The sequence below is a fragment of the Heterocephalus glaber genome, unplaced genomic scaffold (assembly GCF_053883595.1).
Source record: "Heterocephalus glaber isolate CG9 unplaced genomic scaffold, H.glaber_assembly_v1.0 deba00001600, whole genome shotgun sequence".
Classification (NCBI taxonomy): domain Eukaryota; kingdom Metazoa; phylum Chordata; class Mammalia; order Rodentia; family Bathyergidae; genus Heterocephalus; species Heterocephalus glaber.
In genome coordinates this window covers 11953559-11968490 of record NW_028258372.1, presented here as the reverse complement: position 1 = coordinate 11968490, position 14932 = coordinate 11953559, and the positions used below count along the sequence as shown (strand labels likewise).

General features: G+C 38.0%; 1 protein-coding gene across 3 annotated transcripts in view; it reads right to left on the bottom strand.

Moving 5' to 3' along the window:
* The window catches only part of Klhl20 (kelch like family member 20), a 49124-nt gene extending 36209 nt beyond the window's left edge, over positions 1-12915 (bottom strand). The window contains exons 1-2 of one of the 3 annotated variants that reach the window (XM_004853416.4): positions 12760-12915; positions 11763-11826 (exon numbers count right to left, since the gene is read on the bottom strand). In XM_004853416.4, coding sequence (XP_004853473.2) covers positions 11763-11785 — 23 coding nt within the window. In that variant the 5' untranslated portion in view covers positions 11786-11826; positions 12760-12915. Of the gene's footprint in view, positions 1-11712; positions 11732-11762; positions 11827-12534 lie in introns of those variants that run through there. The other 2 variants (XM_004853417.4, XM_087194334.1) reach the window with 2 other exon arrangements.
* Positions 12916-14932: the final 2017 nt, after the last annotated feature.

Below are 14932 nucleotides of genomic sequence, written 5' to 3'. Positions count from 1 at the left end.
TAGTACCTTGATGGCGGTGATGGTATCATAGGTTTAAACTCAACAAAATGTATACATTAAACATGTTCATTTATATATCAATTATATCTCAATACACTTTTAAAAATGTAGTTCAGAAAGGCAAAATGTATGAAATATTAACATGAGGGTGATCCTGGATCTATCTGAAAGGTATAAGCTGTTAGATTACTACAGGGGTGTGTATTTTGCTGTAAAATAGGAATATCACACTGGATTTTCCCAGAGCTTAAGTGAAATATCTCACTTCCATGCTCCAGGTCATTATATTTCTATATCTGATTCTAGATTCTTTAAATAGTCCTCTGATGGATAATTCATCCAAAGGAACTATGTACTTAAAAAAGGAGCGGGTAACACAAATATTTTGGTCACTGCTTCAGCCTCACCCGGCTCTCTCCCAGACTCTAATTACCTATGACTACACTGACATAGTCAAATTGCTGGTCTGCACAGGATATACCCCGACCAGTTTGCTACCTTTGGAGTTGTGGCACTGATAAGAACTGATAGTACAATAAAATGCAAAGGTGTTGACTTACTGGAAGTACAAATAGAAAATAAATACATAAAAAATGTTCAATATCTATTAGAGAAATGCCAACTCAAACAACAGTGAGATTCCATCTTACTCCAAAAAGAATGGCCATCATCAGGAAATCACATGATGACAAATGTTGGCGGGGCTGCAGGTAAAAAGGAATCCTTTTACATTACTGGTGGGAATGTAAACTAGGAAACCATGGTGGAAATCAGTATGGAGAGTCCTCACAAAACTATAAATAGAAATTCCATTCAATCTAGCTATTCCCCTTCTAGGTATTGTCTCAAAAGAGTTAAAGACATCATATTATAGTGGTACATGCGTACCCATGTTTATAGCAATACAATTCATAGTAAACTAAATCTTAAAAGTGGCCCATATGCCCATTAACAGATGAATGGAAAAAGAAAATGTGGTATTTATACACAGTGGAGTACTACTTTGCTATAAAGAAGGATAACTTGAGTCATTTGTAGGAAAATGGATGTACTTTGAGACCATAATGTTAAATGAAATAAATCAGACACACTAGCTTAAATAAGTTTCACATGGTTTCTCTTATGCGAGAAACCCAAATTATAAATAAAAAACAAAATAAAAAATAGATAACAGGAAATAGGGAAACATCTTTTACAAATGGGAGGGAACCATGATATGGAGGGAGGGGCAGGGGATGGGAAGAGAATGAAGGTGCGTTCTGTGCAGGTACCAACTTCCCACAAGGAATGCAATCATTAAGTACTGCAAACATGTACTAATAAAAATAAAAATAAAAACATGCTGGAGTATTCAAAAGAGTCCCTTGGGAAGGAGAGGAAAATCTAATAAAAGGACATTCTAGGAGGAAAAGACTACACATACATTACCAAGGCATAATGTGAGAATGAAGAACATGGTTTTTCCTTTCTCCAGCAGCAACTCATTTTTTTCAAAGTACATATTTATAGATTAAATTTTTCTATACTTGCCCTCAGCCTACCAGTAATTCTACATTCTAGAGTACAAACTGTTCACAATTCCTGAAGTCTAGTTACAAACAGTACTGTTTATGTTTGACAATTTAAAGACTGAAACATAAAGCTGTGCAGTTAAAGGATAATTTTACCACCCACCTAAACAACCAGGCAAGCTTTTAACAACAGTGCTTAACTGCCTTGTATGTGGTAAGTTCTAAAAGAATAAATCACATGCTTAAATGTAGTACAATCAAGTTTCTTTAAAAAAACCACCATAAAATACAGAAAAGCAATTTAAAAATTCCTATAATATTGGTATGAAATGTTAAAATATAAGTGCTATTGTTGCAATTCTAATGCTATAAAATTAACATTAATTAATTAGATACTATTGTTGACCTCAGATATTTTTACTTCACCTAGGTACAATGTAGATAAGCTAATTTCTACATATCTTTTTAGCTTTTCAAAATATACCATAGCAAAACATATACATACCCTGTGCTATTACTGCTTTTGTGTGTGTAATGTCTATTAAATGGTTCTTAATGAAGTACACTTTTCTTCTTGGCAAAATAAACTACAGTGGACCCTTGAGTTATGACCAGCCTGACATTTGAACAATCTAGGTTACAAGTGGAATTTTAGTTTTAACTTATCAACAGTCTTGAGTTATGACCTGAATGCTGGCTGCCTATGCTTCCCGATGGTCTCAGATACAGATTTAACCCTTAAAGGGTTCTGGAAGGAGCATTACAACATCCTTTCCTGTGTGGGGTTGAGAAATCTTGGGCCAATTTCTCTCTAAGGACATTGAGTTCTGCTTGGAAGAAAGTGTGGTCTAAAATTATACAGGAGAGAGACTTTGAAGGCAATTGACCAACTTGAGTTACAACCAGCCCTTGTGAATGAATTGGGTTTGTTCTCTAAACTTTCTTACCTAGTTCTCATGAAAGAATACTAGGTTTGTAGCCAGGCAAATGTAGGTTAAAGCTACGTTCCATCATTCCATCATTTATTAGGTATAAGCTTGACAAAATTACTAAACCTCTCTGATTCTTCAGACTATCATGTGTATGTGGGAACAACTGCACTTACCCTACAAGGAATGGCAATGCTGAGATTTGTCTGAATGTAGGTCCTCTGATTCCAAATTCTGTGCTTTATTATTACAAGGTGTCTTAGGCAACTGGACTGAATATTTGAAATGGAAATATTGGCAATTTGGTCTATGTGGCTTTTATTCTTGGATGGGAATAAAAACAAGCCCAAGGCCACCTGATTGGAGTATGCTGCTTTTCTAGGAGAATAATGAGAGGGCACAAGAACAGGAATCATTAGGAGGCTGAGAGGTACAATTCTGAAAGTTGGATTCCCTCTTGTTTCTGCTGTTTATATTTATAAACGTGTGGGGTTTTTTTTTTTGATGTCTTTTTTTTTTTGGTACCAGGGATCGAACTCGGGTCCTTGCACTTGTGCAGCAGGCGGTGAAACCACTGAGCTAAATCCCCAGCCCAATGATTGCTATTTTGAGACAAGCCTCGCTCTGTAGTTCAGGGTGGGCTAGGACTCACTGTGTAGCCTAGGCTGGACACAAATTCATGGCTATCCTCCTGCCCCAGCCTCCCAAGTGCTGGGATTACAGGCCACCATGCACAGTGTAAATGTGTATTTTAAAAAATTTAAGCTCACATCCTCCATCATTTTCAGCATGTTCAAAGAGTTTTACTGGCAGAAAGTATTTTTTTCTGAGTGCCTTTGAAGGAACATTATAAGAGACCAAGAAACAGATTGTGTTCATACCTCGTTACACATATATTCACAATTTCATTCAGTTTGATGGAATAAATGCTCTAAAAACTCGAAGGATGAGGCAGTGAACTGATGTGTGAAATGCTTCCTAGGGCAGAGCAGAATCCTAGGAAAGGTTTTAATTAAAGGCTTGGGGGAGCAAGCTTTATTGTCCAAGTAAAAATTTAATTAGAGAAACTACAAGGTCTCAAATTACTTACTTTTTTGATCTGTGGGTTTCTATCCTAATATGTACTAGTAAGATTACCAATATTAAGGGAAAGAAACTGAATTCAAACAACATTATTAACTTGATTTGCTAGGCTAATATATATGTATTTTAAGATTGAAAAAAGCAAATGAAAGAATTATTCCCTATCCACAGTTAACAAACAAGGAAGACAAAACAGAGCTTTTGCCTTCTCCCTTCTCTATCAATTTTGAAAAAAATCAGTCTTAGAATTAAAGAGGATATTGTAAATGCGGAGGGGAAGAAGGATGGACAGGAGGGGAGGGAAATGGGAATAAAAAAGAATTAAGACATATTATATACAGGTACAAATTCCCTTAGATGAATATGATTGTTATTATGGCAAATATATATTATTAAAAAATTTTAAAAAGAACTAAACAGGATAAAATCTAGGAACAATAACTTCAGCAGATGTTTGTATTTTTTTTTTTTTTTTTTAGGTACTGGGGATTGAACTTGGGTCCTTCCACTTGCACAGCAGGCGGCGAAACCACTGAGCTAAATCCCTGGCCCCCTGTATTCTTTTAATACAAATGAAAAGCATGAGTTCAAAATAAATTCTAGTATTAGCATATTTTACCAACAACTGTTTCAAGCTTTAAAATAACTGTGATTTTGTTCTTCTATTCTGCATAGGCTATAGGGAAAACTGACGCTACCCAGCTTCAAGGATGAATTTTCAGTTTTCTTAAATCAATTAGCTGATGGCATTTCCTTATCTAAGATGGACAACAAACTAAAGGAAAAGACTTACATTCCATGATTCAGGGAGTTTCTTTTGATGGGCATTAACAAGGAAAAATGTAGCATTGGTAATGGTGGTAAGGAATGGGAAGTCAATTCTAGGTTAGAAGAAGCTGATACTGGAGAAAAAGAAAGAATTTGGCATTATGAAGCTATTGCATAAACCAACCTGATGCTCAGCCTACCTCAGCCCTTATCACATACAACACCATGCAAATAAAAGGTCACTGTATTGATTGACTGCACTCTTTCTGTTACTTCCAATGGTGAAGAGATATACAGTACTGTGTCTCTTTGCTTAAAGAGGGGAAAGACTGGAAAATTAATAAATATTGATACAAAGAACCCAAAGAAGTTTAAAAACATAAGGAAAGGAGAGCAGAGTAAAGCAGCACTCCTGTCTTGGTTACTTTTTTCTCATTGCTAAGACAAAATACCCCACACCCAAAAGTAAAAGGAGGAAAGGTTTATTTGGCTCACAGTATGTAGAGGTTTCAGACCATCATCGGTTGGCTCCAAGGCAGGGTGGCATGGCAGAGGGGGTTAGCAGAGGAGAAATAGTTCGTGGCAGGCAGAAGGTAGCAAAAGCAACCAGGGACAACTCTCTTTTTGTCCCTTGTATCTTATCCTGGCTACCCACTCTTAGGGCGGATAGCACTCACACTCTTAATCCTAGCATTGGATCCTGGATCTCAGCATCACACACCCTATATCCAGGCACCTCCAAAAAGCCCCACCTATGAGTGCCTGAGGCTTTGGGGGGACATCTAGATACAAGCTATAACAACTCCATTCAAGAAGGGGAGTGTAGAGAAACAAAATACAGACGAAATGGATTTAAAAGAAGAGCTTACCTTAGAAGATCAGAGAAAAGGGATGGGAAAAGAAACATAATGAAGAGGGCCGGAGATTTAGATCAGTGGTGCTGCCGCCTGCCTCACCAAGCAGAAGGTCCCGAGTTCAATTCCCAGTACCAAAAAAAAGAAACATAATGAAGAAGTAGATACATCTATTTGGGGGAAGGAAGTCATCAGGAAGTTGGGGAAATTCATACCTGATGGCATCTATATTTTCCTGTGAAATTAAAAAAGTGGGAGAGTAGGTCATTTGCTGCCAGCGAGAGGAGTGGTGATGGGATCATGAGAATAGGTAAGGATGTGAAGTATTTTTGCTGTGGGGAAAGAGGAAGCAAGGACTAGGGACTCACATAAATACTGTTGGATAATCCTGCTTGTCTAAGTCATGTTAAAGATCATATAAAAATAGTAGCTGGTATTCCCCATGGCTGGTTTTATTCAGCAGTACTCAACAGACTAGCTCAGAGAATATAAATTCCTGGATTAATCTAGGGTTGGGAAATGTCATACACTAAGGAGGTGAGTGATGACTAGGAAAAAGAAAAAGGTAAAGCTACGTTGATTTTGAAGAAGAGAAATAACAGCCAGTCAAGAGGCTATGGACAAGGAACAAGTAATTAAGACTTAAGATTTCAGAGAGGTTTTCTGAGTGATGACAACAATAAACTGCTAGAATAAGTGAAAATTAAAGTCATAGCAGTTTAAGAATATAAGGCAAATAGCCAAGCATGGCGGTGCTTGCCTATAATCCCAGCACTTGGGGAGGCTGAAGCAGGAGGATCAAAAGTTGGAGCCCAACTAGGGCAACTTAGCAAGATCCTGTCTCGGAAAATGAAAAGGGGCTAAAGATGCAGCTCAGTGTGAAGGCCCTGGGTTCAGCCTCTAGTACCACCACCACCAAAAAAAAAAAAAAAAAAAAAAGGCAATGAAATGGAGGAAAGGTAAATGGACAGATCATCCCTTGAATACTGGTATCTCCTAAAATAACAATGAGAATTATCAAATCATGTCCACGTAGGAAGCACAAAGCAAAAAACAAATATGTTAAGTAATACTTCACATTTACCAAGGGAATTTTATATCTTGCTAAGAAAATAAAATTCTATCTGCTCTAAATGAATGAATCAAGTTCAAATTTCAGAATTATCAAATCACACATTTACTAGATCTATTACTCCTATAGTAATAGTCTTAATTAAAGAATCATTTTCTATAAGTGGCTAATGTTAAAATCAAGCACAATAAAAAGTTTAGGAAACATACTTTTTGATCCTAAAGCAATTATGATCAGTTCATGTCCTAGTCCAAACATTTGCAGAATCTTTCCTTAGACTAGAATTGTGCTCCCTATTATCTCTCCTTTTATACTTCAAAATATTCTGTTTTAATTTGGAAAGTAATAGGCCATCCTTAGAAAAGATTCAGTTGAGCAGACCCTCATTTATACATGAAATATACTTGCACAGAAAGAGAGAATTGAGTGATCAAATCCTCAAAACACAGTCTCTCAAAGTGCCAGTTCTGCTTACCAGAGGGTACCCACTAAGAAGTATCTGTCTTACCTGATTCCAAACCAGAAAGCCAGGCTGCCTGTTTCTTATCTGAAAATAGGTTAAGAATACTTTAGCCCCCAAGACATTTCATCACTACTTATTGGATAAAATGAGTGTAAGCTTTGGCTCAGTGATCAAGACGAGAGGAAATAGGAAGGACAAATAGCCACACAAGCAAGTTGGTCTCCGTGTGAGGACAGCAAAAACCACCCTAGAATGCCTCTCAGCGAATTCTGCTAACATCTCACTGGCACTACCGTGTAACACAGCCATCCCCAAATGTGAAGACTAAGAAATCAAGCACAGTATTTAATTTTCTTGTGGCCCTAGCAAAGGGAGAAAAGGAAGACATGTTGAACAAGCCCATCTTTAGTACATGCCACACTAGGGAACAGCAAATCAAGCAAGTTTATCTTCTACGAGTTTTAAGCATGTCTTTTAGAATGGCCAGCATAAGAAAAATATAAAGGTATGAGATCTGAATAGTACTTTTTTGTTTTTTGAAACTGAACTCAAGGAACAGTTCATCCGATTTTCACTGTGGGCAAAAAATTATCAATAAAAACCCAGATATTGTGCTCGCTTCAGCAGCACATATACTAAAACTCAGATATAATGAAATAAGACCCAGAAAACATAAAACTTCCTGACCATTTTAGAATCTCTACTGGATCTTCCTTAGGCCCACCTTAAACACCTCTGGTACTCCCTAGGCTTCTCCTCTCTTGGTATTCTACCCTCATTCATGCCTAAAGCTTGAGGAACCACATGCATTTTGGAGATTCACATTTTTAAAAAAAGTTCTAGCCCAAATCTTTCTTCTGTCTCAGACCCACAATCTAATCATGTGCTGGATATTTCTATCTGGCTAACGTTTTCCCCCCAAGGACTGAGGACTGAACCCAGGCCTCATGCATGCTTTGTAAGTGTTCTACCACTGACAATCACTAGCCCTAGACAGAATAATTTCAAAGTGTTTGAAACAGAATCTATTCTTGGCTTATTCAAGCCTCTACATCTTCTTGTGGTTTTTAATCACATTATGGTGGCATTCAGTTTTCAAAGCCAAATCTTTGGAGTCATTATATCACTGTATTTTCCTCATTCCACATTTATCAAATCCTTTTGATTTTATTATTAAACAAATTCCATCCTCTTCTCTCAATGTCCATGGCCATAGATTTACCTTAGGTAGTCATCATCTTTCATTTAAACTATCACAACTCCTTTAAATTAATTTCTTTGGCATAATCTCTTCCTTCTTTCCTGTCTATTCTTTAAGTGCCTAAAAATCAGCCCAAGGCCTGATTTATATAACAAGGTCCACTGGCTCTTTTTGTTTTGTTTGAAATAGGGTCTCCCTATGTTGTTCAAGCTGGCCTTGAACTCATATAATGTAGTCCAGTCCAGGCCGGCCTCAAAATCATAGTGATCCTTCTGCCTCAGCCTCCAGAGTGCTGGAATCACAAATGTGTGCTACCATGCCTGGGTTTCACTGGCTCTTAAGTATCTAAAGGATAGAGGCAAAATTCTTTCCCATGGTTGCAATCATGGACGCATGATGTTTTTTCCTGTTTCTATTTCTTCCTCCCTATACCTTATACTCCAGACATACTCACCATTGTATATATCTCAGACACTTCTGGGTCTTGGGCTTGTTTTTGTACAAACTTTCTTCTGTTTACGGTGTTTTTAATTAACTTTTTTTTTTTCCAGTACTGGGGATTGAACCCAGGGGCTTGTACATGTTAGACAAGTGCTCTACCACTGAGCTACATTACCCAGGCATTAACTTCTTTTTTGGGGTGGGGTGGGGTGGGTACCGGGGATCGAACTCAGGACCTTGCACTTGTGAGGCAGGTGGCGGAACCACTGAGCTAAATCCCCGGCCCCCTTAACTCCCTTCTTTAGAAGTAAATTCTTATCTTTTCCAGAAGAGTCAGCTCAAATATCACCATCTTTGTGCTCTTCTCTGTCACCAGAGCAGAGGTTCCCCTTTTTGTTATATATCTCTATTAAACATCCTGTAGTATTATGATGCCTGTTTCCCACTGTATATAAGCAGTATACAGGCATGGAACAGGCAGTATATAAATGGTTGGTGAGTGAGTAAACCAATTTCTAATAACATCAGGCTATGTCTAATTTATATATTTAAGGAAAGAAGAAACTTTTATAGATAAGAACTAGAATACCTTAAACATTTATCATTTTTTTGGTGTGTGTTGGGAATCTTTGAACTCCTCTCTTTTAGTTCCTTATGAAACATACAATACATTGTTGGAAACCATAGTTATCCCACTGAGTGTTCCATAAACACTGGAACTTCTTCCTCCTATCTAATTTTGGTACCCACTATCCAACCTCCCCGCATCCCCTCCCCCTCCCAGCCACTATTCTATTCTCTACTTCTATGAAATCATCTCTTTAGTTTCCACATTTGAGTGAGACTATGCAGTATTTGTATTTTTGTGTCTGCCTTATTTCACTTAACATAATGTCTTCCGGTTTCATCTTGTTGCTGCAATGACAGGGTTTTATTGCTTTGGCTATAATATTTCTTTGTGTACATATACTACATTTTCTTTAGTCATTCATCCACTGATGGATACCTCAGTTGATTACTTATCTTTGATGCTGTGAATAGTGCTGTAATATACACTGGAATGCAGCTGTCTCTTTGATATATTGATTTAATTTTCTTTGGATATAGATCCAGTAGTGAGATAGTTGGATCAAATAGTAGTTCTAATTTTATTATTTTTTTGAGACAGGGGCTCACCATGTAGTTCAAGCTGGTCTTGAGCTCATTATGTAGCTCAGGCTGGCCTCGAACTTGTAGTAATCCTCCAGTCTCAGTCTTCTGAGTGTTAGGATTACAGGTGTGTGCCACCATGCCTGGCAGTAGTTCTAATTTTAGTGTTTTGTTTTTTGGGTTTTTTTGGCACTGGGGATCGAACTTGGGTCCTTGCGCTTGCGCAGCAGGTAGCGAAACCACTGAGCTAAATCCCCGGCCCTAATTTTAGTGTTTTGAGGAACTTCCATACTGCTTTCCATAATGGTCTTACTAATTTACATTAGAAGGAACTGATAATTACCTTGATTTGATCATTATACATTGTACACATATAATGAATTATCACACTGTATCCCATAAATGTGTACAATTACAGATAATTTTGAATGGAAAAGACATAAAAAGAATACCTTTAAAAATATTCTCACTCAGACCGGGGATTTAGCTCAGTGGTTTTGCTGCCTACTGCATAAGCACAAGGACCTGAGGTCGATCCCCGGAACCAAAAACAAATAATAATAATCTCACTCTTTTCTCGTTCATAGAACCTTTTTTTGGCAGGGAAAAATCTGCAGAAACTGTTCATTCAGTTACTCAGTAACCACTAGGTGCCAGGCGGTACAAACATCTGAAGACATACATGACTCAGAGAGCTCACATTTTAGTAGGGAGAGTGGACATGTATTCAAATAATCTCAATATAAACCATTACTTCTTATCCAAGACTTCTTTAACAGCAACCGAGTATAGGCCCAACATTATAGAGACTGTTTTCTGAGTTGCAGCAGCAAAAATGTTAGTGCAACAAGGGAAGGGTGGGTAAGTGTGACGATAACTTACTGTAGGCATTGGGAAAAATAATGACCAGAGAGCACTGGATAGGTTAGCCTTTGGCCAAGTGATGGACATAAAGAAAGAACTATAACTTAATTATGGCATTAGAATTATCCAACGTGATTTTGAATAACTGACAGCATTATGTAATAAAGCAAGAAAAAAAGAACAGGTAAGAGTGATTAAGTGAGTATTTTATACAGAAATTACTAATAAACCAAACACACTCCCACACTCTGCCTTTCTTTAAAAAAAAAAAGCTCTTATTTTAGCATTATATAAGATATGATATTTATGGTAGCTGAGGATGAGTAGCAATCAGTGGCTTTTGCAATAGTGTTGGATTCTGAAGTGATGAAGCATTTAATATGTGTTGTTAATTTCTTCATGTACCTTACAGTCAAATATTATTCTTACTATAGGGTAAGATAAAAATAAGATAATGAAATTTGTCCCCTCAATAACATCTTTTCACTTGAAGATTTCATATTCATTCATTCCCAATATCTTGGTCAGATATATTGTAGAAGGAAACTAAAGTATAGAGGTGAACAGCTAAAGGTCAATGGATAAATCAATAACAGATCTGGAAAAGGATATACATTCTAGTTCTTGATCTAGGTCTAAGTCATATCCTCATCATGAAATGTTTCTTCCATTAAAAGGGTTTCTGAGCCAAGGATTTAGGGCAGTGGTTTCGCCGCCTGCTGCGCAAGTGCAAGGACCAGAGTTCGATCCCCAGTACGAAAAAAAAAGCCTTCGATAACTATAAAATGAGTTTAAACACTGAGGAAATACAAGTGTGCTAATTCTGTTTCAATAAGATTCTAGACTCATCTGTTAGAACAGATGAGAAAAAAGCATTACTCAATTCTAGAGTTGGGAGGGAATATATTTGTCTATATTTCCCCACATGCTTCTATTTTTCATATCTTCTTTAGTCCTTAAAGCATCTGCCATGCAATGCAGCTATTTTAATGAATAGAACAAATGTATTATTGAATATTAGTGAAATAACTAAAACCATAAGTAGGCATGTAGTACAGTGTATTATAAATGAGTATTATTCTTATGTGGCAACAGAGCCATCAATATTCTATCAGGAATTAAAATGATAATAAACTAAGAGAGTATCATAGTAAACTTATTTATCACAACAATTACTACGCAAAAGGAAAATTTAAATGTTAACTACATAAAATTTACAGAACTCTTTAGCAATCTAACTTCCATACTTCGTTGTATTAAAAAGCTCTTAATTTGACATTACTTTTGATTTTGGAGTAAGAATCATTCATTCTGAGCAGAATTTACTAAGGTTTGAGAACTTATTGAAAACATTTAAATGAAGCCTTGAATTATTACCTGCTGAATTTCAATCAGTGAAGCCCACACTTTTCTTCCTAAATGCCTACCTGCGCATTGGCTTTCCTTCCATGCACCATGAAAAGCACCCCTTACCACACTCTAAAGCCGAACCTAAAACAATAGAAAAGCAGTAACTTAATAAAAGCTATTTCTGATTTTTTCCAGCAACAACTTTTGTAATTACTTCACTCATTTCGTCAGTCATCAAGAATTATATTCCAATATACCCAGTTCTTTTGCAGATGCACAGGCACAACAGAATCTAGTCCTTTAAAATGACTATTAATTTACTCTGCCTGCTAAAACGACTATAAGCGAAAGCGAGGAAAAGTGCACTGAATAGTTTGCTTGCTAGGTCGGTCTTGTGTCTTTTCAAAAAGTGCTTGGAGGCATTTAATTTTGACTTCGCCATCAAGTATATTTACAGAGTATATTTACTGAGCAATAATCTGATACCCATGGCAGTACTAATCTGACGTATCGGTAAGGGAATATATTGGTTTAACAACCAATCTTAAGGTGGTTAACTTGTCCGAAAGTGACAGGAGCAGGAGGCGGCATGTGCCTTTCAAAACAAGCAACTCCGCTTCCGACTGCCGGGGTAGCCGGGAAGTAAGGCTCCAGACTAACACTCTACGAGTCCTTCCTTTAGTTCCCGAAACACTGGTCAACACCCACTTGGCAGGATCTCGCCAGGATCCGAGGGTTAAAAGGGACGCATAAGTAACCTACTTCCTCCCCCCAAATTCCAGGAGCTGCCTGGGGAAGCTCTCTGGGGTGCAGACCCTAGTGTCCCAAGCAAGACAGCCCAGCACCTACCCCGGTTTCAGGATAGGGCTGTCAGTCAGCAAAAGCGCAGTCTGGCTCCCCGCGAGGCCCGGCCCCGGAGCCCCAAAAGCCTCTTTTCGGCGGCGCCTACTGACAGGCGACTGACAAAGCACTGCCCTGACCCCATCCGACAGCTTCTTAACTTGGAATTACTCATTTGCAAAGCTAGGCTTGGAGCGCTGTCTTCGGCCCACAGCTCTAAGGCAGCTCACTTACTGGCTCTGACACTTTTTTTCTGCAACAGCCTCCTCTGCCTCCTCCGCCCTCCTCTCTCTGCCTCCGCCTCTGCCGCCGCTACCGCAAGCAAGATGCAGCTCTTGGAGCTATTTCCTTTCTTTGCAACCGCCCCTAGCCACTCGCAGGAAGCGGTCCTTTGACTAAATCCTCCCGGCCAAAACCCACATAGCCCAGCAAGCCGTTCCGACGCGGCTCCGGAAGTAGCCGCGCCCTTTGCTAGGGATCCTGGTAACCTTAAAAGACTTCCTGTCCTCAGATCCAATTTCTTGTACCTCGAGGATGATCACTTAGTTTACTGATGAACTGGCAGTATTTAAATACTGAAACTTCCTTTCTTTCTTTTTTCCTTTCTTCCTACTCCCAACAAAGGTAACAGAAAGATGGTAATAGTTACGGAAGAGTAGGAATTTTGATTTGTGTGTAACTGGTGTGCCCTCTTCTGGCACAATGTTGTCCTTGATTGTGGATTGAATTATTGACACACACACATCATGTATGTGTGTGTGTGTGTGTGTGTGTGTGTGTGTGTGTATATACATATATATATGTATATATATATATATATATATATATACATATGTGACATATATCTATTAGGACGCTACTATATGGAGGTGCTGAGGATACACAGACAAATCAGAAAGAGACCTGACTCCAGATTTCCTACAATAGAGTTTTCAGCCAGCCAGTGTTTTATACAGGACTCTACTGCAGTGCCAGCGTGCCCTTTTTGCTTGGTCTTCACCACCACTTATTTTTTTTTCAGCTTTTATTTCTTATTAGTACATGTTTGCAGTACATAATGATTATATTCCTCATGGGGAGTTGGTACATGTACATAACACATCTCAATGCTTTTCTCACCCCCTTCCCCTTCTCTACCTCCACCTCTAGGTCCCCTTCCTCTAGGTCTCCTTCCTATTTGCAAAAGATTTATCTCCCTAATTCCTATTATCTATCATTTATCTTGCTCTTCATTTTTTTTTGGGGGGGGGCGGTTCTCCTATAAGAGAAACCATGTGATATTTAACTTCATGTGTCTGATTTATTTCACTCAACATTATGGTCTCAAGGTGCATCCATATTCCTACAAATAACAACCTTATCCTTTATGGCAGAGTAGTACTCCACTGTGTATGAATAACACATTTTCTTTATCTATTTATGTGGACTCACTTTAGTGTTGGGCAAGAAAATATTTTTTTCCAATCTGTCTTTTACTCCAGATTTTCCCATAGCATATGTCACCTAATTTTTACTCTATATTTAGAAAATAAACACATAATACAAGTGTAAAGTGGGGGCATATCAAGAAAAGACTGATTTTTTGATAACTATTCTGAGATATTAGCCAGATTTTCTTTAGTTGTTCTTGACATGAAATCTATACTTAACCCTGTTGTTTTTGAAGGGGAAAAAAATACCTCTTTGTAATAAGCTTGTGATGGGAAATGAATGGTCTTTAGTTCCAGACAACCATAGTTTCAAATTCTAGTCCTATGACTGACTACCTTTGTGAACTTGGCCATATACTTGTGTGTATGTGATATATACACATGCAGTAAAATTATTTTCCATGTTTTAAAACTGTATAAATGGTACTAAAGTATATGGATTATTCTGCAATTTTATTTTTCCACTCAACATTCTGTGTGTAAGATTTGTCATGTTGATCGATGAAAGTCCAATTCAGTGATTCTTAAAGTGTGGTCCTAGACCAGTAGTATCAACATCACTTGAGAAATGCAAATCTTGGGTTTCACCACAGAACTACTGCATCGGAAACTATGGAAGGAGCCATTACCTGTGTTCTAACATATTATCCAGGTGGCTGTAAAGCATAAGTTTGAGAACCACTGCACTGATTTCTTTTCACCACATAGTATTCCATTATATGACTATACCACAGATTAAAAAAATACATAACCCTACTGTAGGGTCAAGATTGTTATAACTACAGCCATCATGGTTGTAACTACCATTTTGCCCACCAGCTGACTCTAGCACACACCCTGGACCCTATAAGACGAAGTCATCAGGATAGTCAGCTGAGCACGTTGTGCTGGCCCCTGATGCCAAGACTGTCTCTGCACCGATGTTTAACATATTAACAGCTTTTGAAAGAGGCCAGGTACAGTCTAGCCAGGGCTAT